The sequence below is a fragment of the Hyla sarda genome, chromosome 4 (assembly GCF_029499605.1).
Source record: "Hyla sarda isolate aHylSar1 chromosome 4, aHylSar1.hap1, whole genome shotgun sequence".
Classification (NCBI taxonomy): domain Eukaryota; kingdom Metazoa; phylum Chordata; class Amphibia; order Anura; family Hylidae; genus Hyla; species Hyla sarda.
Genome location: NC_079192.1, coordinates 413,880,762 through 413,905,029, shown reverse-complemented (window position 1 = coordinate 413,905,029; position 24,268 = coordinate 413,880,762). Strand labels below are relative to the sequence as shown.

Here is a 24,268-nt window from a genome sequence, read left to right as displayed (position 1 = left end):
TTCCAGTACTTATCAGCTGCTGTATGCTCCACAGGAAGTTCTTTTCTTTTTTAATTTCATTTATGTCTGACCACAGTGCTCTCTGCTGACACCTCTGTCCATGTCAGGCACTGTCCAGAGTAGAAACAAATCCCCATAGCAAACCTCTCCTGCTCTGGACAGTTCCTGACATGGACAGAGGTGTCAGCAGAGAGCAATTTGGTCAGACTGAAAAGAAATTCAAAAAGAAAATAACTTTCTGTGTAGCATATAGCAGCTGATAAGTACTGTACTCAGCCCAATTATACCAGACAAAAACCAATACACAGATGCGGAGTTGTTTACTGAAGAAAAGAACTCTGCATCTGTGCATAGGTTTTTGGTTATGTCACTGGCCCAAGGGCTTCACAGGGCCACCCCATGTTCCCAGAGCTGTTGTGGTGAGGGGACTGCACAGATAGTAGGGTGGTGGGATCATCCCTCGGGATCAGTGCATGGCTGATGGAATCTGAGATGTCTTTGATGTTGACACTGAACGACAAAACTATCCAGTAGAGTTGAGGCCCAGTCTCTTAGTACAGTGCATAACATGTATAAGGCAGTGAAAGGGTTAACCTGTTATACGGTGGTTTATGTCTGGCACTGGTTCTCATGGTCTTCCTTCCTTGAGGAAATAAAACCACATTGGTCGGCGCCCAGTAGTAACCAACAAAGTCCTGTATTTACATAAGCTGAAATTGCTCGTTGTGTTCAGGTCTCAATGAAGTGTGTGAAGTGGTGGCCACAATGTCTCTGGGCCTGGCCTGAAGCCCTTCAGGTCCCATATAACCCATAAGGTCCATGTAAAATCTTCCCTTCACAGACTGACCCTGTTGAGGGCTGCAAATTGAAGCAAAGACTCCCTCCTCAGATGGGACTAGGCTATTATTCAGGACTTTTCAGAAATACTTCACAGGAACCAGGTAGGCCCCAAGCAGTCCTGGGTAGGCCTCCATAGCATAGACCAGGTAAAGCATCCTCGACTCAAGACTCAGATTCCACTAACTTATCGCTCTGCTGGGTATATATAGTAGTTGTCCTACCCTACCCTGGTTGTTTCCTATTCTAAAATATAGCATAAGATATATATATATATATATATATATATATATATATATATATATATATATATATAGGCTATTAAAGGGGTATTCCAGGAAAAAACTTTTCTTTATATATCAACTGGCTCCGGAAAGTTAAACAGATTTGTAAATTTCTTCTATTAAAAAATCCTAATCCTTTCAGTATTTATGAGCTGCTGAAGTTGAATTGTTATTTCCTGTCTAAGTGCTCTCTGATGACACGTGTCTCGGGAACCGCCCAGTTTAGAAGCAAATCCCCATAGCAAACCTCTTCTACTCTGTGCAGTTCCCGAGACAAGCAGAGATGTCATCAGAGAGCACTGTTGCCAGACAGAAAACAACAACTCAACTTTAGCAGCTGATAATTATCGAAAGGATTAAGATTTTTTAATAGAAGTAATTTACAAATCTGTTTAACTTTCTGGAGCCAGGTGATATATATATATATATATATATATATATATATATATATAAAAGTTTTTTCCTGGAATCCACTAGATGGCATAATACAACCTATATGATGTGTAAGAGGGTTAACCCTTTTGTTACCTGCCCGAAGCGTGGTACAATGAAAAAACTACATAACCAAATGTATTAACCTCTTAACGACCCTGGACTTGGCCTAAGAACCCAATCCCGCTCTATACTCAGCAGTTCCTGGCTGCAATATTTATCACGTGTAGAAAAGTCTGAACTAGTAAAATACAACTTTAATATACAAAGTACAATTGGTCGCACAAAAAAACTAGCCCTCATATGGCTCTTTCGATGACGATGAGTTATGGCTCCTAGGAGAGCCTGAAAACCTGAAAATAAAAATTTCCTAATTCTGGGTCTTTAACCCATTAAGGACCCGGGGTTTTTCTGTTTTTGCACTTTCGTTTTTTCCTCCCTTTAAAAAAATCATAACTTAAAATTTTGTACCTAAAAATCCATATTATGGCTTATTGTTTGCGCCACCAATTCTACTTTGTAATTACATCAGTCATTTTACCCAAAAATCTATGGCAAAATGGAAAAAAAATCGTAAATTTTGGGGGCTTCCGTTTCTACACAGTAAATTTTTCGGTACAAATACGCCTTATCTTTATTCTGTAGGTCCATACGATTAAAATGATCCCCTACTTATATAGGTTTGATTTTGTCGTACTTCTGAAAAAAATCCTAACTACATGCAGGAAAATGTATACGTTTAAAATTGTCATCTTCTGACCGCTATAACTTTTTTTATCCGCATATGGGGCGGTACGAGGGCTCATTGTTTGCGCCGTGATCTGAAGTTTTTATCGGTCCCATTTTTGTATTGATTGGACTTATTGATCGCTTTTTATTCATTTTTTCATGATATAAAAAGTAACAAAAAATACACTATTTTGGACTTTGTGGCGATACTACATATGTTTAATTTTATTTTTATTTACACTGGGTTTTTTTTTAAATGGGAAAAGGGGGGTGATTCAAACTTTTATTGAGAAAGGGGTTAAATGATCTTTATTCACTTTTTTTTATTTTTTTGCTTTTCTTTTGTAATGTTATAGCTTCCATAGGGGGCTATATCACTGCACCCACTGATCTTTTACATTGATCAATGGTTTCTCATAGGAAACCATTGATTGATGATTCTGCCGCTTGACTGCTCATGCCCGGATCTCAGGCACTGAGCAGTCATTCGGCGATCAGACACCAGGAAGCAGGTAAGGGGACCCTCCTCGTTTCCTACAGCTGTTCGGGACGCCATGGCCCCGCGTTATAGAACGGGAGCGCACTCATGACGTACCGGTACGTCATGGGTCCTTAAGTGGTTAAAGAGTACCTGTCACCAAACAACATTTTTTATATATTGTTCCTTATGTAATTTACTTGCTGTTAAAATTGTCTACCTTTATATGTTTTAATGTGATTGATAAAATGGCCACTAGGTGGCTCTGTTCTATTCCCTGCGCAAGTCAAACAGTTAGTTTGGACTCCTCCCGGCCTGGCAGGAGACCAAACTCAGGAAGCGCAAACGGGCATGGCGAGGCACTGCTCTCACAGGCTTCAGTGACGTTGCACCTTTTGACGAACACCCACTTTCTCCTCCTGGGAGCTCACACACTGTGAGCAAGGAGAAGGGTATGATACAAAGCTTTTAAAAGCTCGGAAATTTTTTTTTTAAGTGCAGGAGGGGTGTTAGGAGTAGTTAGGGAATATAATCTGAGTTAGTTTAGAAAATATGTTTTGATGACAGGTACTCTTTAAGGAGTTAAAGGGCTACACCGAACCAACCAATACAAAAAATCACCCCCAGTGGGATACTGCACAGACATATTAACTCTAAATACCCATAATCCCCAGTCATTGCTATATTATTCCAAAACAATCGTGGCTCAATTTCATTGCAGTGAAAAGAACTGATCTGCTATACAACATTCAAATTGTAAACAGGTTTTAAAGGGGTATTCCAGGAAAAAACTTTTTTTTTATAAATGAACTGGCTCCAGAAAGTTAGACAGATTTGTAAATTACTGCTATTAAAAAATCTTAATCTTTCCAATAATTATCAGCTGCTGAAGTTGAGTTGTTCTTTTCTGTATAAATATATATATATATATATATATATATATATATATATATATATACAAGCAAAAAGAAAAATAGCCAGCACAACAACCTAATATACGGGTGCACACTGCTGTGGCAGATACAGAGTATACAAAAAAGAGGATTGCAGCAGCACACATTGGTCAAAAAATTTAGGCTCTTAGCGCACTTTTTGATCAAAACGTGTCCCCCATCCACCACGGGGAGGTGGCCTCATTTAGGATAGGACCCTAGCACAAATTCTGAGCCTAACGCTCAGATACCAACTCACCTCTGCTGGGCATATAGATTCTGACTGGGTGACATGCTGGATCCATATACAATTTAAAACACCACCTGTGAGAAAGGGGGAGGGGTGCACAGCTAAAGAGGGGCCACCTCCCCGTGGTGGATGGGGGACACGTTTTGATCAAAAAGTGCGCTAAGAGCCTCAATTTTTTTTGACCAATGTGTACTGCTGCAATCCTCTTTTTTGTATACTCAGTATCTGCCACAGCAGTGTGCACCCGTGTATTAGGTTGCTGGGCTGGCTATTTTTCTTTTTGCTTGTATGTACAACTCAGGGGGAATGGCACCCTCTTTAGCTGTGCACCCCTCCCCCTTTCTCATAGGTGGTGTTTTAAATTGTATATGGATCCAGCATGTCACCTAGTCAGAGGCTATATGCCCAGCAGAGGTGAGTTGGTATCTGAGCGTTAGGCTCAGAATCTGTGCTAGGGTCCTATCCTAAATGAGGCCACCTCCCCGTGGTGGATGGGGGACACGTTTTGATCAAAAAGTGCGCTAAGAGCCTTAATTTTTTGACCAATGTGTGCTGCTGCAATCCTCTTTTTTGTATACTATATCTATCTATCTATCTATCTATATATATATATATATATATATATATATATATATATATATATATATATATAAAAATCCTGGATAACCCCTTTAAGAAGAAGCAGCCATGTATTCTAATCCTGTAAAATCCCTCTAAATATTCTGCTAGGCTCTGCTCAGGCACCCGGCAATCAATGAGCTAATTCTGGTTTCTTCTCCTGGAGTGACATAGATTATTATCAATGTGGAGAGATACATTTATCTCAGCTACAATGCCTCAACGTAATATACCATTCACTGACAGCAATTAAATTGCTTCTTTGTTTGTAAATACGGGGACGGTATCTTGTTAATCAAGTGGACGTTAACCCAAACAAATTTACAATTATTCAAACAAAGTGCGCGTTACGCCATCTGCTTCCTTCACTGAAGGACCGTTCCGCCCTCGCATGTGCACAATCTGCATCAAGGCCATTTAAAGATCGACCAACGTCAGGACCAAGCACCATATTCCAATATCTAGTGGTAATCGTCATAATTACATAGTAACATAGTTTGTAAGATTGTAAAACAAGAGTCCATCAAATTCAATCTAAGAACCTACTGTGTTGATCCAGAGGAAGAATAATCCCCATGAGGCTGATGCCAATTGCCCCATAACATAGGAAAAAATCCTTCCCGACCCCAATATGGCATCAGAATACGTCCCAAGATGAACGTTCTATCCTCATCAATCTAGTATCCATAACCTGTTATATCATATTTTTCCAGAAAAACATCCAGGCCCGCCTTGAAAAACATCCACGCCCCCTCCTCATGCCCCCTGGGAGGGGGGCGTGATGGCTGTGGTCGACCACAGCCGTCACCCCCCTCCCATAGGAGTAGGGGACATGACATGACGTCCCCCTTTAAGTATCTATGGAGACAGTCACTTTCAATTTAAAGGGGTACTCCGGCCCTGAGACATCTTATCCCCTATCCAAAGAATAGGGGATAAGATGTCTCACCGCGGGGGTCCTGCCGCTGGGGACCCCCGCAATCTTGTATTCGCCACCCACCTGTTTGAGCTGCACGCCGCGGTGCCAGCTAACAAACAGCTGGGTGGCGACCATGGGGCCGGAGTATCGTGACACCATGACTCCGTCCCCATGTGACATCACCCCCTGCCCCTGCAAGTTTATGGGAGGGGCCGGCAGATTGTGAGCTGGCAGCGCGGCGTGCAGCTCAAACAGGTGAGTGGTGAATACAAGATTGCGGGGGTCCCCAGCGGTGAGAGATCTTATCCCCTATCCTTTGCATAGGGGATAAGATGTCTCAGGGCCGGAGTACCCCTTTAAAGGGGTACTCCGCCCCACGATTAGACATCTTATCCCCTGTCCTTTGGATAGGGGATAAGATGTCTGATCGCAAGGGTCCCACTGCATCATGGCTACGACCCCTCGCGATGTCACGCCATGCCCCCTGAATGCAAGTCTATGGAAGGGGGCATGGCTACCCCTCCTATAGACTTGCATTAAGGGGCCATGGAGTGATGTCATGAGGGGGCGTGGCTGTGATGTCACAACCCCCGCCACAAAATGTTCCGAACGTTGGGGCAGCGGAGTACCCCTTTAACTTCTGATATTGCAGGTCCCCTAGAAAAGAAAGCATTGGGCATCCTGTCTATGTCATTGTACAGTCATCCGCTCCGTGCACAAATGTTTAGTCAATGGCGGACATCAAGGATTTGAGCAGCGAGCCATCACACACGGGTAAACGCGCCCTCTGTCTTTGAAATACTTAATGAGATTAAAACACAATAAATGGCGGATGGGGAATTGGTTAATGTAAATTTATAATTTTTTTTTTTTTTTTTTTTTACAAAAGCAAATTTAGTGGCCGGCAATGATTTGCTGAAGTGGTAATGAATTCTAATGAATACCTTGCAGCTATTATCGCCTTGGTAATTGAGTATAATTTAGGCAGACACCGCAACAAACAAAACACCAGATCGTACAATTTATTTCGTGCCCTGGCCCCGCGGCTGCAGAGCGAGCCTGGATCTTTATGACATTTCTGGAAGTGAAATAGCTTCTACCATTCGGAGATTAAAATTCACCAACACCTCTAGGTTAAGTGAATGTCACAACGGGTCATCGTAAAAACGCAAAGGCTGTCTTTATTCAGATGCCGTAATGGCTTTTACCTCGGGGGGGGGGGGGGGGGGGGGGCTTGGGTGAATTAACTCTGCTTTATGATTTAAAGGCACACTTATGCTCTGAGCTATAGTATGACATGTTGAGGGGGATCCGCGAGTTATATATACAGGAAAAAAGGAGGCTGCAGTGGAGTGTCCCCTTCCTTTGGTCATGCCTATTCTCTTAAAGGGTTGTCCCATCACAGACTGTTGATGTTGCCAGGAAACGATTATTAGTGGCCATCCATGTAAAGCATGGGCGGGACAGGTCCACTAGAGCTGGAGCTTTTAAGAGGAATTAAATGTAAATGGTGGCCTTGTCGTTAACCCTTCATTGTATAGGATGATGAGTCTCTTAACCCAATCTATCTCTTAACCCAATCTATCAACATTATCAGGCTTGGCATCGTTGAGGATACCATCATCCATGGGCATGTAAGAGAGACTGCCACAGCTGTTGGTTTAGTCTTCACAGTCGCATTTAAGAGGGGCAAATGTGAGTGGTGACCTTGTAGTTCCCTCCACACAGTCTCTTAACCCAATCCACCAATGGCACAGTCTTGCCAACATATTTAGAGATATTGAACATAGAGGCACCGAAATAAATTAGGGAATTGCTGCATCTACCAGTTCAGTCTCCACAGTATTACTTTAATGGATCATCTTGCCGACTATGCCAAAATGTAAATGTGAGTGATGGCCCTCATTTAAGGGTATGTTCACACTACGTATTTAGCGTGGAATTCCATGGTGTGAACTCCTAACATCAGTGTGAATGGGTCTTCTGTAGACCCGTTCACACTGCCGAATTTTAGCGGCGGACAATTCCGCCTCTGAAATGGATCCACGCAAAGAAAGAACATGTCTGCAAGCACTGCATAGCCATCAATGGTGACAGCGCAGTGTTGCGTGGACCTACCGCCGAAGTATTTCTGCAGTGGCCGTCAGATGGAATCTCCGCTCGCGGAATTCTGCAAGCAGAGATTCCGCTCCTAATCTGTAGTCTGAACATACCCTTTAGGATGGTGGAGCAATAGGTGGAGCAATAATTTTCTTGGAAACTCTGAAACTATCCTCCATATCAATCTTAGCTTTTTGTGAGTAGGGCATCTGACAGTCCTAAGAAGTTCCTGCACAGGTAATTCGTTGTTTACCTGTTTCACCCTCCTGGCTGATTGGGTGGTTGAAAAGCTAGCTGGTTGCGTTTGTTGCAGCGGGCACAGAGGCGCCCCCCTCGAGAGGACGCTCTAGGCCGCTGCCTACTTTGCCTATAGGCAGAGCCGGCACTGTGTATGAGGTACAATTGTGGGATGATCTGTGAGGAACCTTTACAATAACATGAGACTGGGTGGGAGTAGGTGAAAGGCCATGCATCGTTCCCTTTAGTGCCACTATACACATGGGGTTCCACATCCTAATCATTGGTATATTATTCTCAACACTATTTATTTATATTGTGGTAATGGTTATTTTTTGTTGGAGGATTTCTAAAATGTTTACATCCAGGGGCATAGCTATAGAGGTAGTAGTCGCATCAAGGCCCTGGTGCCTAGGGGGCCCCAAAGCACATCTGCCTCATTAGAGACCAGTTATATAATTGGCACATGGGGCCCTGGGTTATAGTGTGGGTAGAGGGATGACTTAATTAAATCTGTTTAGTATATGCAGAGTTCTGGCACTGTATACTTCCCGCAGCATTGTATTGTTATCCAGCGCTCAATGAAGGCAAAGAGCCGCCTCACTAGCTCCCCTGCATCCTCCATATACCCATATAGTGTGGAGGAGGCAGGGGATCTGCGTGAGCTGGTTCCCTGCTTCCATATACTCAATGGATTTAACCTGTTAATGACCATGGATGTCTATACTCATCCATGTGTCATTAACGGGCTATGGCGTGGGCTCCCTGCTCTTGCCCACATCATACCGGCTGGCCCCCAGCTGATTCCTGTAGTTGGGGGCCGGCGTTAATAGCCGACATGCGGCGATTGCCACGGCGGGCTATTAACCCTTTTGATTGCCGCTGTCAAACCTGACAGCGGCATCTAAAGGTGCCTTTATCCCTGGTGGTCCAGTGGGGTGGATCGCCCCCCCGCAGCACGATCGCAGGGGGCGATCCACTTCTGAGGTAGGACCAGGCTTTATCAATCGAGCGCAGAGCACACAGATCAATGTGGTTTTATGGAACCATATTGATCTGTATGAGGAATCAAATGATTCCTCCTAAAAGTCCCCTAAGGGGACTAAAAGTGTAAAAAAAAAAAAAAAAGTTTAAAAACACACACATTAACCCCTTCCTAATTAAAAGTTTAAATCACCCCCCTTTTCCCAAATTCCATATAAACATAAGAAATAAACATATGTGGTATCGCCGCGTGCATAAATGTCCAAACTATAAAAATATATCATTAATTAAACCGCACGGCCAATGACGTATGTGCAGAATAAATCCAAAGTCCAAAATAGCGTAGTATTTTTGGTCACTTTTTATACCATGAAAAAATGAATAAAAAGCGATCAAAAAGTCCGATCAATAGAAAAATGCTACCACTAAAAACTTCAGATCATGGTGCAAAAAATGAGCCCTCACGCATCCCCATATGCTGAAAAATATAAAAGTTATAGGGGCAGAAGATGACAATTTTAAATGTATTAATTTTCGTGCATGTAGTTATGATTTTTTCCAGCAGTACGACAAAATCAAACTTATATAATTAGGGTATCAATTTAATCGTATGCACCTACAGAATAAAGATAAGGTGTCATTTTTACTGAAAAATGTACTGTGTAGAAACGGAAACCCACAAAATTTACAAAATGTTTTTTTTTTTCTTTAATTTTGTCTGTTTCGCCATAGATTTGTGGGTAAAATGACTGATGTCATTACAAAGTAGAATTGACGGCGCAAAAAAAAGCCCTCAGATGTTTTTTTAGGTGCAAAATTGAAAGGGTTATGATTTTTAAAAGGTAAGGAGGAAAAAACAAAAGTGCAAAAACAGAAAAATGCTCAGTCCTTAAGGGGTTAAAGAGGTAATCCCCTGAAAAACATTTTTCTTAAATCAACTGGTTCCAGAAAGTTAAACAGATTTGTAAAGTACTTCTCTTAAAAAATCTTAATCCTTCCAGTACTTATCAGCTGCTGATATGATCCACCAGAAGTTCTTTTCTTTTTGAATTTCCTTTCTGTCTGACCACAGTGCTCTCTGCTGACACCTCTGTCCATTTTAGGAACTGTACAGAGCAGGATAGGTTTTCTATGGGGATTTGATCCTACTCTGGAGAGTTCCTGACATGGACAGATGTGTCAGCAGAGAGCACTGTGGTGAGGCAGAAAGGAAATTCAAAAACAAAAGAACTTTCTGTGGATCATAACAGCAGCTGATAAGTACTGGAAGGGTTAAGATATTTTAATAGAAGTAATTTACAAATCTGTTTAACTTTCTGGCACCAGCTGATTAAAAAATATTTTTTTTCCAGTGGAGTAACCCTTTAAGTAAGTCATCCCTGTTTGTAAAGCTGTTTATCTGCACTATATCCCAGGATATTGGGTTTAGTGCGGGTGAACAGGCTGCCCTATTCTCTTTAAATGCTGTCAAGTTGTGGTCGACTAATGGCGACCCCTTGGATGGGTTCTCTGTAGTGTGTTCTTTCCTGGCCTGATGACTGATCATTGATAAGTTCATTTTTTCAGCAGTTGTTATGGTGTCGAGCCAGTACATTAGCAGATGTTCCTTTCTTGTGATTCCCCTCAATCTTTCCCAGAAGGACGTCTTTCTCTAAGGATCTTTTTCTTCTCGTGATGATATGTCCAAAACATGAAAGTCAAAGCTTAGTCTTTTGAGCCTCTAAGCACATCTTTGGTTTATCTCTTATATAACCGACTGGTTTGTTCTTTCAGTAGTCCAGAGTATCCATATTAGTCTTCTCCAGCACCTTAGTTTGAAAGCATCTGTTTTCCATTCTGTTTTTTCACTGACCAAATGTCCACACCCATATGTGACCATCAGTAATACAATGGTTTGAACCAATGTTATTTTGGTATTTATCCCATGTCTCAGAACATGAGGATTTTGTCCTTCATGGCTGCTTTCCCTAGAGCAATTTGGCAGTGGATTTCTTGACTGCTCGACCTCATTTTGTTTATCATTGATTCTCTGAGGCCGTAGCTGTTTACAATGTCTAATTCCTTTCTGTCAATTCTGAAGTGGTCGATCCTATCGGTTATCATGATTTTGGTCTTATTAACATTCAATTGTAAACCCATCTTGGGACTGTGTTCCTTAACCTTGTTCAGCAGATGTTCTAGATTGCCCTTACTTTCTGCTGAGTGTCATTGGCATGGTAAAGGTTAATAATAATTCTTCCTGTGATCTTCACCTCTCTTTGCTTTGATCTTCACATATTATCATCATTCTGCTAATGACCAAATCCTGTATACTGAGACCAATATTACCAATAATACCAGTATACAAGGAGGAATAATATCACCATATATATTACCATCATACTGTTACTGACCAAATCCTGTATACTGAGACCAATATTACCAATAATACCAGTATACAAGGAGGAATATTATCACCATATATATTACCATCATACTGTTACTGACCAAATCCTGTATACTGAGAATAATATTACTACCAGTATACCAGAGGTAAATAATACTGCCACAGCATGACTACTGCTATTACCACCACACAGTGACTGAATAATACCACTATACTGGTATTTTAAAGAACCCACTAGACAAAGACTAATGAAAACACCCCCATACAGTGGTAGATAAGAGCTGCACACAGGCTCTGTGGCCCGTATAAATGATTACAGTGCAGTTACATCAAGTGTATCACAGATGAGGTGTTTATTTATTTTATTTTTTTTTCAGACGAGAGGCTTTGCCACCTTTTTCTTTTCTATCTAGCCCTGACCACCATCACAACTTTTCCGGGCAAATCTGTCAAACAAACACCTAAGGAATATCCATCCAGAGTAACTCCACGCAGACATTCCATGTGCAGCAGGTGCTGCCGCTATCAATCGTTGTTATGACTACATGGTTATTCACCATCCCAATTGACAGCAGTGTAGTTCCACATGGCATTCCACTGAAATAATTAACATTCTTTTTGCGGAGTCTGGAATTTGAGTTTTTGCTGTGAAAATTCAACAGTGCGAAGAACCCCATTAAAGACAATGGAAAGCTGCTGCATTAGAATCTCCATATTGTGAACCAGCCCTTAGTCTTCACACTTTTTCAGTATCATCCTTGTCTGTTCCCCACCCACAGTGCCCCGAATGGTAATAATGCCCCTCTTGGTAGATAAATCCATGGCCGCAAATGTTGGCACCCCTGAAACTTTTCAAGAAAATAGTATTTCTCACAGAAAAGGATTGCAGTAACACATGTTTTGTTATACACATGTTTATTCCCTTTGTGTGTATTGGAACTAAACCAAAAAGGGAGGAAAAAAGCAAATTGGACATAATGTCACCAAACTCCAAAAAATGGTCTGGACAAAATTATTGGCACCCTTAAAGGGGTACTCCGGTGAAATTTTTTTTTTTTTAAATCAACTGGTGCCAGAAAGTTAAACAGGTTTGTAAATTACTTCTATTAAAAAATCTTAATCCTTCCTGTACTTATTAGCTGCTGAATACTACAGTGGAAATTCTTTTCCGTTGGAAACAGCGCTGTCTGCTGACATCACGAGCACAGTGCTCTCTGCTGACGTCTCTGTCCATTTTAGGAACTGCCAGCGTAAAAGGAAATCCCCATAGCAAACATATGCGGTTCTGGGCAGTTCCTAAAATGGACAGAGATGTCAGCAGAGAGCACTGTGCTCGTGATGTCAGCAGACAGCTCGGTGTTTCAAAAAGAAAAGAATTTCCTCTGTAGTATTCATCAGCTAATAAGTACAGGAAGGATTAAGATTTTTTAATAGAAGTGATTTACAAATCTGTTTAACTTTCTGGCACCAGTTGATTTAAAAAAAAAAAAGTTTTTCACCGGAGTACCCCTTTAACTTAATATTTGGTTGCACACCCTTTGGGGGGAAAAAATTACTGAAATCAGTGGCTTCCTATAACCATCAATAAGCTTCTTACACCTCTCAGCCGGAATGTTGGACCACTCTTCCTTTGCAAACTGCTCCAGGTCTCTCATATTGGAAGGCGCCTTTTCCCAACAGCAATTTTAAGATCTCTCCACAGGCGTTCAATGGAATTTAGATCTGGACTCATTGCTGCCACTTCAGAACTCTCCAGTGCTTTGTTGTCATCCATTTCTGGGGGCTTTTTGACATATGTTTGGGGTCATTGGGGGAGATTTATCAAAACCTGTCCAGAGGAAAAGTTGCTGAGTTGTCCATAGCAACCAATCAGATCTCTTCTTTCATTTTTGAAAAGGCTGAGAAAAATGAAAGTGATCTGATTGGTTGCTATGGGCAACTCAGTAACTTTTCTTCTGGACAGGTTTTGATAAATCTCCCCCATTGTCCTGCTGGAAGACAAAAGATCTCAGACGCAAACCCAGCTTTCTGACACTGGGCTGTTGGTAATCCTCAGATTTCATGATGCCTTGTACACATTCAAGGCCCCCAGTGCCAGAGGCAGCAAAACAACCCAAAACATCATTGACCCTCCACCATATTTCACTATAGGTACTGTGTTCTTTTCTATGTAGGCCTCATTCCGTTTTTTGTAAACAGTAGAATGATATGCTTTACCAAAAAGATCTATCTTGGTCTCATCTGTCTACAATACATTTTCCCAGAAGGATTTTGGCTTACTCAAGTTCATTTGGGTAAAATGTAGTCTTGCTTTTTTATGTCTCTGTGTCAGCAGTGGGGTCCTCCTGAGTCTCCTGCCATAGTGGGGTCTTCCTGAGTCTCCTGCCATAGTGGGGTCCTCCTGGGTCTCCTCCATAGCGTTTCATTTCATTTAAATGTCGACAGATAGTTCACACTGACATTGATGCTCCCTGAGCCTGTAGGACAGCTTGAATATCTTTGGAACTTGTTTGGGGCTGCTTATCCACCATCCGGACTATCCTGTGTTGACCCCTTTCATCAGTTTTTCTCTTCCGTCCACGCCCAGGGAGATTAGCTACAGTGCCATGGGTTACAAATTTCATGATAATGTTGCGCACTGTGTACAAAGACAAATCTAGATCTGTGGAGATGGACTTGTAACCTTGAGATTGTTGATATTTTTCCACAATTTTGGTTCTCAAGTCCTCAGACAGTTCTCTTCTCCTCTTTCTGTTGTACATGCTTAGTGTGGCACACACAGACACACAATGCAAAGACTAAGTGAACTTCTCTCCTTTTTATCTGCTTTCAGGTGTGATTTTTATATTGCCCACACTTGTTACTTGCCCCAGGTGAGTTTAAAGTCCAATTTGCTTTTTTTCCTCCTTTTTTGGTTTAGTTCCAATACATACAAAGGGAATAAACATGTGTATAGCAAAACATGTGTTACTGCAATCCTTTTCTGTGAGAAATACTTCATTTTCTGGAAAGATTTCAGGGGTGCCAACATTTACGGTCATGACTGTAGGTGGCTTCTAGTAGGTATGTGCTCCCATTTAATTGGTATGTGCCTCGAGTAGGCAGTTACCCCCAGTAGGTAGATACGTGTCACCCAGTAGGTACAGTAGATAAGTGACCCAGAATGTAGATAGTTGCCCCCACTGTACAGCATACAGCTGACCCCCCAGAATAGTTGCCTCCAGTATAGGTAGTTGCCACCCCAATTAAGATAGGTGACCTCAGTATAGATAAGTGTCGCCTAGTATAAAAAGTTATTACCCAAGTATAGATCGGTGTCCTTTTGCATAGTTGCATACCCACAGTTTAGATAGGTGCCCCCAGTATAGATAGTGGCCCGCTTCAATTTACATAGGTGCCCCCTAGTATAGATAATTGCACCCCTAGTTTAGTTGCCCCCACCCCCAGTATAGATAGTTGCCATCCTGGTATAGATAGGTGCCACCCAGTAAAAATAGTTATCCAGTCTCTGTTGAGATAGGTGCCCCCAGTATAGATAATTGCCTCTTTATTTACATATGTGCCCCTGTGACTATCCCAACAAGTCCTGTGTCCACCTTCCTGCCCTGGTCTGGTACACCTGTGACTATTCTTCAGCAGTGTAGTCTGGAACCTATGCTTTCTGTTACGACACTACAACTCCCAGCATGTTCCCACAGCGCAGCCAGAGCGCCGCCGCCCGCACAACTCGCTGCAGAAGAGTGGCGGTTGCCGTGGTAACCGGGGAACGTTCATCCCGGGCCGGAACTGAAAGCTTAGACTGTAGTTTCCAGGGGGAAGACATAGCGCGGTGCACCCGATCACTGTACGGAGACAACGTGACAGAAAGGACACAGGTGAGACAGCGGGATAGAGGCGGAGATGTGACTACAGACTAGGAGAAAAATGGAGGGGGGTCACCTTGAGACTGCTGCCAGACATACAGAGGAATATAAGAGACTGCTGCCAGACATACAGAGGAATATAAGAGACTGCTGCCAGACATACAGAGACTGCTACCAGACATACAGAGGAATATAAGAGAGTGCTGCCAGAAATACAGAGGAATATAAGAGACTGCTGCCAGACATACAGAGGAATATAAGAGAGTGCTGCCAGACATACAGAGGAATATAAGAGAGTGCTGCCAGACATACAGAGGAATATAAGAGAGTGCTGCCAGACATACAGAGGAATATAAGAGAGTGCTGCCAGACATACAGAGACTGCTACCAGACATACAGAGGAATATAAGAGAGTGCTGCCAGACATACAGAGGAATATAAGAGAGTGCTGCCAGACATACAGAGGAATATAAGAGAGTGCTGCCAGACATACAGAGGAATATAAGAGAGTGCTGCCAGACATACAGAGGAATATAAGAGAGTGCTGCCAGACATACAGAGGAATATAAGAGAGTGCTGCCAGACATACAGAGACTGCTACCAGACATACAGAGGAATATAAGAGAGTGCTGCCAGACATACAGAGGAATATAAGAGAGTGCTGCCAGACATACAGAGGAATATAAGAGACTGCTGCCAGACATACAGAGGAATATAAGAGACTGCTGCCAGACATACAGAGGAATATAAGAGAGTGCTGCCAGACATACAGAGGAATATAAAAGAGTGCTGCCAGACATACAGAGACTGCTACCAGACATACAGAGGAATATAAGAGAGTGCTGCCAGACATACAGAGGAATATAAGAGACTGCTGCCAGACATACAGAGGAATATAAGAGACTGCTGCCAGACATACAGAGGAATATAAGAGAGTGCTGCCAGACATACAGAGGAATATAAGAGAGTGCTGCCAGACATACAGAGACTGCTACCAGACATACAGAGGAATATAAGAGAGTGCTGCCAGACATACAGAGGAATATAAGAGAGTGCTGCCAGACATACAGAGACTGCTACCAGACATACAGAGGAATATAAGAGAGTGCTGCCAGACATACAGAGGAATATAAGAGACTGCTACCAGACATACAGAGGAATATAAGAGAGTGCTGCCAGACATACAGAGGAATACTGTATAAGCAGGGGTGTGGAAATTTTATAAAAAAACTACTTGTCCACGGGACTAAAATGTAGCAAAATCTACTTGTCCCTCATGACGATCCACTTGTCCGGCCAATTTTCGCTTTTACGCTCTCGTTTTTTCCTCCTCGCCCTATAATAGCCATAACTACCTACTATAATGACACCTTTTAATTTTTCAATAACATATTCTCTGAACCAAAAAAATATATAAATATATATTAAGGGAAGTGAAATTGAAATAGTAAAAGATAATTTAGCAGATTTGGTGGTTTTTCTTTTCTGCGCCATTTACCTTGTGGTTGAGGTAACATGTTAGTTTTATACTTTAGGCCGCCTGATTACAGCGATACCAGATTTGTATCGTTTACGTCATGTTTTACTAATTCTGGACTTTTTCAAATTTTTTTTAATTGCCATTTTTTAACCCCTGTAGCTTTATTTATTTTTTCCACATACCAGGCTGTATGAGGGCTCATTTTTTGCGCCATAATCTGTTTTTTGTATCGGTACCATTTTGGTATTGATCTGACTTTTTAATCGCTTTTTTACTTTTTTTTATGGGATATTATAAAAATTTCAAATCTGTGGTTTGGTATTTTTTTTTTACATTTACCGTACGGGATACATAATGTTATATTTTAATAGGTTGCACAATTATGCACGAAGCGATAACGAATAGGTTTATTTTTATTATGTTTACATGTTTTTATATAGGTAAAGGGGGTGATTTGAACTTTTAACATGGAAGGGGTTAATGCAGCGGTCTTCAAACTGTGGCCCTCCAGATGTTGCAAGACTACAACTCCCAGCATGCCCAGACAGCCAACGGCTGTCCTGGCATGTTGGGAATTGTAGTTTTGTAACATCTGGAGGGGCACAGTTTGAAGACCACTGGGTTAATATGTGTCTTTCAAACTTTTATTAAAACTTTTATTTATTATGATTTTTTTTTTTAACACTTTATTACACTTATATGAGGAATCATTAGATTCCTCAGACAGATGAATAGATTCTATTGAACTCTATTAATCTGTGTGCTCTGTGATCCATTGATAGAGCCTGGTCCAGCCTGGCTCTATCAATGACAGAGCTGGGACTAGAGGAGGCAGAGGTAAGTCCTCCGGCTACCTCCATAGTGGATCGCCCCCCCTGCGATCGCGCTGCGGGGGGGGCGATCCACCCCACTAGCCCACCAGGGAGCGTTCACATGTCCCTTTAGACGTCGCTGTCAGCTTTGACAGCGGCGATCTAAAGGGTTAATAGCCAGCCGCGGCGATCGCCGCATGCTGGCTATTAGCGGCGGCCCCCGGCTACTAAGAACAGCCGGGGGCTGCAGAGTATGGAGCGGGCAGGAATCCCGAGCCCGCTCCATACATACTGCAGAGCGCCGCATACAGTCTCCCCGTGCAGACGTGCGGGGAGCGAAGGCAAAGGACGCAGATCTGCACGGGGAGAAATAAGCCACGCCCCCTCATCTCCCCCCGCACGTCTGCAGAGCAGGGGAGAGAAGACAAATACTGTACACAGCTTCTCATCTCCCCTGCTCTGCTACACAGGCTGCAGAGTATGGAGCGGGCAGGAGTCGGGTGCCCGCTCCATACAGACTGCAGATCGCCGCGGCACTTGTCAGGTCCGGCCCTGCTTGCCCGAAGCCGGGCTAAGGGCCGGACAAATTCACCTGCCCGGCGCCCAAAACTGCTAGTCCGGGGCGTCGGGCGATAGAAATTCCACATCCCTGATAAGAGAGTGCTGCCAGACATACAGAGGAATGTAAGAGAGTGCTGACAGACATACAGAGACTGCTGACAGACATACAGAGGAATATAAGAGAGTGCTGCCAGACATACAGAGGAATATAAGAGACTGCTGCCAGACATACAGAGGAATATAAGAGACTGCTGCCAGACATACAGAGGAATATAAGAGAGTGCTGCCAGACATACAGAGACTGCTGCCAGACATACAGAGGAATATAAGAGAGTGCTGCCAGACATACAGAGGAATATAAGAGAGTGCTGCCAGACATACAGAGACTGCTACCAGACATACAGAGGAATATAAGAGAGTGCTTCCAGACATACAGAGGAATATAAAAGAGTGCTGCCAGACATACAGAGGAATATAAGAGAGTGCTGCCAGACATACAGAGGAATGTAAGAGAGTGCTGACAGACATACAGAGACTGCTGACAGACATACAGAGGAATATAAGAGAGTGCTGCCAGACATACAGAGGAATATAAGAGACTGCTGCCAGACATACAGAGGAATATAAGAGACTGCTGCCAGACATATAGAGGAATATAAGAGAGTGCTGCCAGACATACAGAGACTGCTACCAGACATACAGAGGAATATAAGAGAGTGCTTCCAGACATACAGAGGAATATAAAAGAGTGCTGCCAGACATACAGAGGAATATAAAAGAGTGCTGCCAGACATACAGAGGAATATAAGAGAGTGCTGCCAGACATACAGAGGAATATAAAAGAGTGCTGCCAGACATACAGAGACTGCTACCAGACATACAGAGGAATATAAAAGAGTGCTGCCAGACATACAGAGGAATATAAGAGACTGCTGCCAGACATACAGAGGAATATAAGAGAGTGCTGCCAGACATACGGAGACTGCTACCAGACATACAGAGGAATATAAGAGAGTGTTGCCAGACATACAAAGGAATACTGTATAAAAGACTGCTGCCAGACATACAGAGACTGCTACCAGACATACAGAGGAATATAAGAGAGTGCTGCCAGACATACAGAGGAATACTGTATAAGAGAGTGCTGCCAGACATACAGAGACTGCTACCAGACATACAGAGGAATATAAGAGAGTGCTGCCAGACATACAGAGGAATATAAGAGAGTGCTGCCAGACATACAAAGGAATACTGTATAAGAGACTGCTGCCAGACATACAGAGACTGCTACCAGACATACAGAAGCACATAAGAGACTGCTGCCAGACATACAGAGGAATATAAGAGAATGCTGCCAGACATACAGAGACTGCTACCAGACATACAGAGGAATATAAGAGAGTGCTGCCAGACATACAGAGGAATACTGTATAAGAGACTGCTGCCAGACATACAGAGACTGCTACCAGACATACAGAAGCACATAAGAGACTGCTGCCAGACATACAGAGGAATATAAGAGAGTGCTGCCAGACATACAGAGGAATACTGTATAAGAGAGTGCTGCCAGACATACAGAGACTGCTACCAGACGTACAGAAGCACATAAGAGACTGCTGCCAGACATACAAAGGAATACTGTATAAGAGACTGCTGCTAGACATACAGAGGAATATAAGAGAGTGCTGCCAGACATACAGAGGAATTCTGTATAAGAGAGTGCTGCCAGACATACAGAGACTGCTACCAGACGTACAGAACCACATAAGAGACTGCTGCCAGACATACAAAGGAATACTGTATAAGAGACTGCTGCCAGACATACAGAGGAATATAAGAGAGTGCTGCCAGACATACAGAGGAATACTGTATAAGTGAGTGCTGCTAGACAGAGACTGCTACCAGACATACAGAAGCACATAAGAGACTGCTGCCAGACATACAGAGGAATATAAGAGAGTGCTGCCAGACATACAGAGGAATATAAGAGAGTGCTGCCAGACATACAGAGGAATACTGTATAAGAGAGTGCTGCCAGACATACAGAGACTGCTACCAGATATACAGAGGAATATAAGAGACTGCTGCCAGACATACAGAGGAATACTGTATGAGAGTGCTGCCAGACATACGGATGAATATATGAGAGTGCTGCCAGACATACAGAGGAATACTGTATAAGAGACTGCTGCCAGACATACAGAGGAATGTAAGAGAGTGCTGCCAGACATACAAAGGAATACTGTATAAGAGAGTGCGGCCAGACATACAGAGACTGTTACCAGACATACAGAGGAATATAAGAGAGTGTTGCCAGATATACAGAAGCACATAAGAGACTGCTGCCAGACATACAGAGGATTATAAGAGAGTGCTGCCAGACATACAAAGGAATACTGTATAAGAGAGTGCGGCCAGACATACAGAGACTGTTACCAGACATACAGAGGAATATAAGAGAGTGTTGCCAGATATACAGAAGCACATAAGAGACTGCTGCCAGACATACAGAGGAATATAAGAGAGTGCTGCCAGACATACAGAGACTGCTACCAAACATACAGAGGAATATAAGAGAATGCTGCCAGATATACAGAGACTGCTACCAGACATACAGAGGAATATAAGAGAGCGCTGCCAGATATACAGAAGCACATAAGAAACTACTGCCATACATAGAGGATGATAGGAGGGACAAAAGAGACTGCTGACAGACATGGAGAGTGATAGGAGGGATATAAGAGACTGCTGACAGATATAGAGAGTGATAGCAGGGATATAAGAGACTGCTAAGAGATATAGAGAGTGATTGGAGGGACATAAGAGACTGCTGACAGACATAGAGGATGATAGGAGGGAAAAAAGAGACTGCTAACAGACATGAAGAGTGATAGGAGGGACATAAGAGACTGCTGACAGATATAGAGGATGATAGGAGGTACATAAGAGACTGCTGCCAGACATGGCAAGTGATAGGAGGGATATAAGAGACTGCTGACAGATATAGAGAGTGATAGGAGGGACATCAGAGACTACTGCCATACATAGAGGATGATAGGAGGGACACAAGAGACTGCTGCCAGACATGGAGAGTGATAGGAGGGATATAAGAGACTGCTGACAGATATAGAGGATGAGAGGAGGGACACAAGAGACTGCTGACAGTCATAGAGAGTGATATGAGGGATATAAGAGACTGCTGACAGACATGGAAAGTGTCAGGGACGTAAGAGATGACTGCCAGACATAGAGAGGGAGAAAGGGACATTAGAGACTGCTGCCAGACACGGAGAGTGACAGAAGGGACTGTCATGTGAGAGACATAGGAGCAATTATGTCACTGACCTCCAAAATCATTGTTTTGCCTGATAAATGTGATGGCCGCCTGTAACCGTCGGCAACAACCACATCCGTACCATTGACACCCACAGGCCCTGGACGCAGCGACCAAGACGCAGCCCGTTGACAGAGCTTTCTGTTGTCATCACACTAGGGTCATGCTCACACCTGGTGGATGCGTTGCAGGTTTTCCCTGGTACCTTTTGTAGGGCACTCCAAATCTGCAGCGGGACCGCAACGTGTGAACATACATGAAAGAGGAAATTTGGTTCCAGACACCTAGTGCCGCTTGGGCAGGATAAGATGGTGTTCTCACTGCGCAGTATTAAGCTTTTTTTTTGTTTGTTTGTTTTTTCTTCTTCCTGTTGCGATTTTATTAATTTGGAAAGCAAAAAATTACATGAGATCATGTTGATTCCAAAAATAAGTAGTTCTAATATTGCATTTGTGCGCCGGACCTATTTTCGTTGTGTTTTTAAAAAACTGTGGAACATCATTTCTGATGCGTCTTGTACACGTTTTCTGTGCTAAGTCATTTAATTAAAGGGGCACTCCGGTGGAAAACATTTTTTTTTTTTTTTGTAAATCAATTGGTGCCAGAAAGTTAAACAGATTTGTAAATTACTTCTAATAAAAAATCTTTACCCTTCCAGTACTTTTTAGCAGCTGCATGCTACAGAGGAAATTATTTTCTTTTTGAATTTCTTTTTGTCTTGTCCACAGTGCTCTCTGCTGACACCTGATTCCCGTATCAGGAACTGTCCAGAGCAGGAGAAAATCCCCATAGCAAACCTATGCTGCTCTGGACAGTTCCTAACATGTACAGAGGTGTCAGCAGAGAGCACTGTGGACAAGACAAAAAGGAAATTCAAAAATAATTTCCTCTGTAGCATACAGCTGCTAAAAAGTACTGGAAGGGTAAAGATTTTTTAATAGAAGTAATTTACAAATCTGTGTAACTGTCTGGCACCAGTTGATTTAAAAAATAAAATAAAAATAAAAGAGTACCCCTTTAATATATACAGAGGAAACCCCGTTGTGATTAAAGGGGTACTCCGGAGCAAAAATGAGAATCAATTGGTGCCAGAAAGTTATACAGATCCAAACTTTTGACATGTCTCTATAACACGACAAAAGCTTTTTAAAGTGACAATGCCAGTTCTTTTCAGCTACAGTACTCTAAAGGAAGTTGTGTAGTTCTTTCCAGTCTGACCACAGTGCTCTCTGCTGACACCTCTGTCCAGAGCAGGAGAGGTTTGCTATGGGGATTTGCTTCTACTCTGGACAGTTCCAGACATGGACAGAGGTGTCAGCAGAGAGCTCTGTGGTCATACTGGAAAGAACCACACAACTTACTCTGGAGCATACAGCAGCTGATAAGTACTGGAAGGATTAAGATTTTTAAATAGATTATTTTACAAATTTGTACAGTATAACTTTCTGTCACCAGATGATTTGAAAAAAAAAATGTTTCTTTCCTTGAGAGTACCCCTTTAAGATTTTTATATAGAAGTAATTGACAAATTTGTATAATTTTCTGTCACCGGTTGATTTGAAAGCAATTTTTTTTTTACCTTTTTTTTTCTTTTAATTTTTTTTTACCTTCCAGAGTACCCCTTTAAAGTACGGGCTTTCTGGCAAAATGAAATGTTGCACTTAAAGGGGTACTCCGCTGCTCAGCGTTTGGAACAAACTGTTCCGAACGCTGGAGACAGGAGCTTGTGACGTCATAGCCCCGCCCCCTCACGATGTCCCGCCCCACCCCCTCAATGCAAGTCTATGGGAGGGGGCGTGACGGCCGTCACGCCCCCTCCCATAGACTTGCATTGAGGGGATGGGGCGTCATGAGTGGGCAGGACTATGACATCACAAGGAACAGTTTGTTCCAAACGCTGAGCAGCGGAGTACCCCTTTAAATTACGCATTGTACTGAGACTTGCCTACCCATTATAAAGTTGGCTTAATATTGTGATTTTTTTTTTTTTTTTACCAAAATTTTATGCGACTCGAAATTTCAAGATTTGAAGTGGGGAGCAGTTTCCAATGGTGTCTCCCCCCACTGGACCCAACCTGCATTACACCGTCATCCCATTTATGTAATTGTGTAACACTTCATTCCTGTGGGGGGCGCTGCAGGAAATCGAGACATTTAATACCAGGTTTCCCTACAAATTAAGACTGATCACTGGCGGTACTGCAGTGGGGCGGGGGCACTTTTCGATCTGCTTATTGTCAATGGATCCTTCTAATATTTAGGGCAGTGTTTCCCAGCATGCAGTAGGGATTGTCCAGTGCGAAGAAGAATTTTCGTAGATCCTGTCACTGTAGATGATTGAGAGAACGGTCTCTTCCTCTTAGGATTCCAGTTATGTTTTCTCCTCTTTCTGCCGCTTATCTCCGCCTCCGTCTCCTCGCTGCCCCCGTTGTCAGGGGGAAGCCGGGGGCAGCGGGTGCTTTGCATTGATTTTGTCTGTCAGGCATCGGCGTGACGCGGACACTGGAGAGAGAGATAGCGGTCAGACAGACTTCACCGGAGACTCCATTAATGTCGTCCTTCGTATCCCCGGGGAATCTCGTGCGGATCATGTTGTGCAGATAACCTGCTCGGATATTCAGGGAGAGGTGTCCAGATAAGAGCAGCGCGGCCGCGTTCATCTCCGCTCCCGGCTGTGACACGTCCTGTATGGATGAGCGCCGGGGTTGTCATCACTTCTGTAAATACTAAAGACATTAAAGTGGTTATCCAGGAAAATGTATTTATTTTTTATATATATATATATATCAACTGGCTCCAAATTTGTAAATTACTTCTATTAAAAAATCGTAATCCTTTCAGTACTTATGAGCTTCTGAAGTTGAGTCGTTCTTTTCTAAGTGCTCTCTGATGACACGTGTCTCGGGAACTGCCCAGTTTAGAAGAAGTTTGCTATGGGGATTTGCTTCTAAACTGGGCAGTTCCCGAGACAGGTGTAATCAGAGAGCAGTTAGACAGAAAACAACAACTCAACTTCAGAAGCTAATAACTAT

General features: G+C 42.8%; 1 protein-coding gene across 1 annotated transcript in view; it reads left to right on the top strand.

Annotated features, from left to right (window-relative positions):
• Window positions 1-874: 874 nt before the first annotated feature.
• Window positions 875-24,268, top strand: part of AGK (acylglycerol kinase) — a gene marked incomplete in the record, with an annotated part of 68,223 nt that continues 44,829 nt past the window's right edge. The window contains 1 exon segment of the mRNA XM_056517767.1: window positions 875-941. Coding sequence (XP_056373742.1) covers window positions 890-941 — 52 coding nt within the window.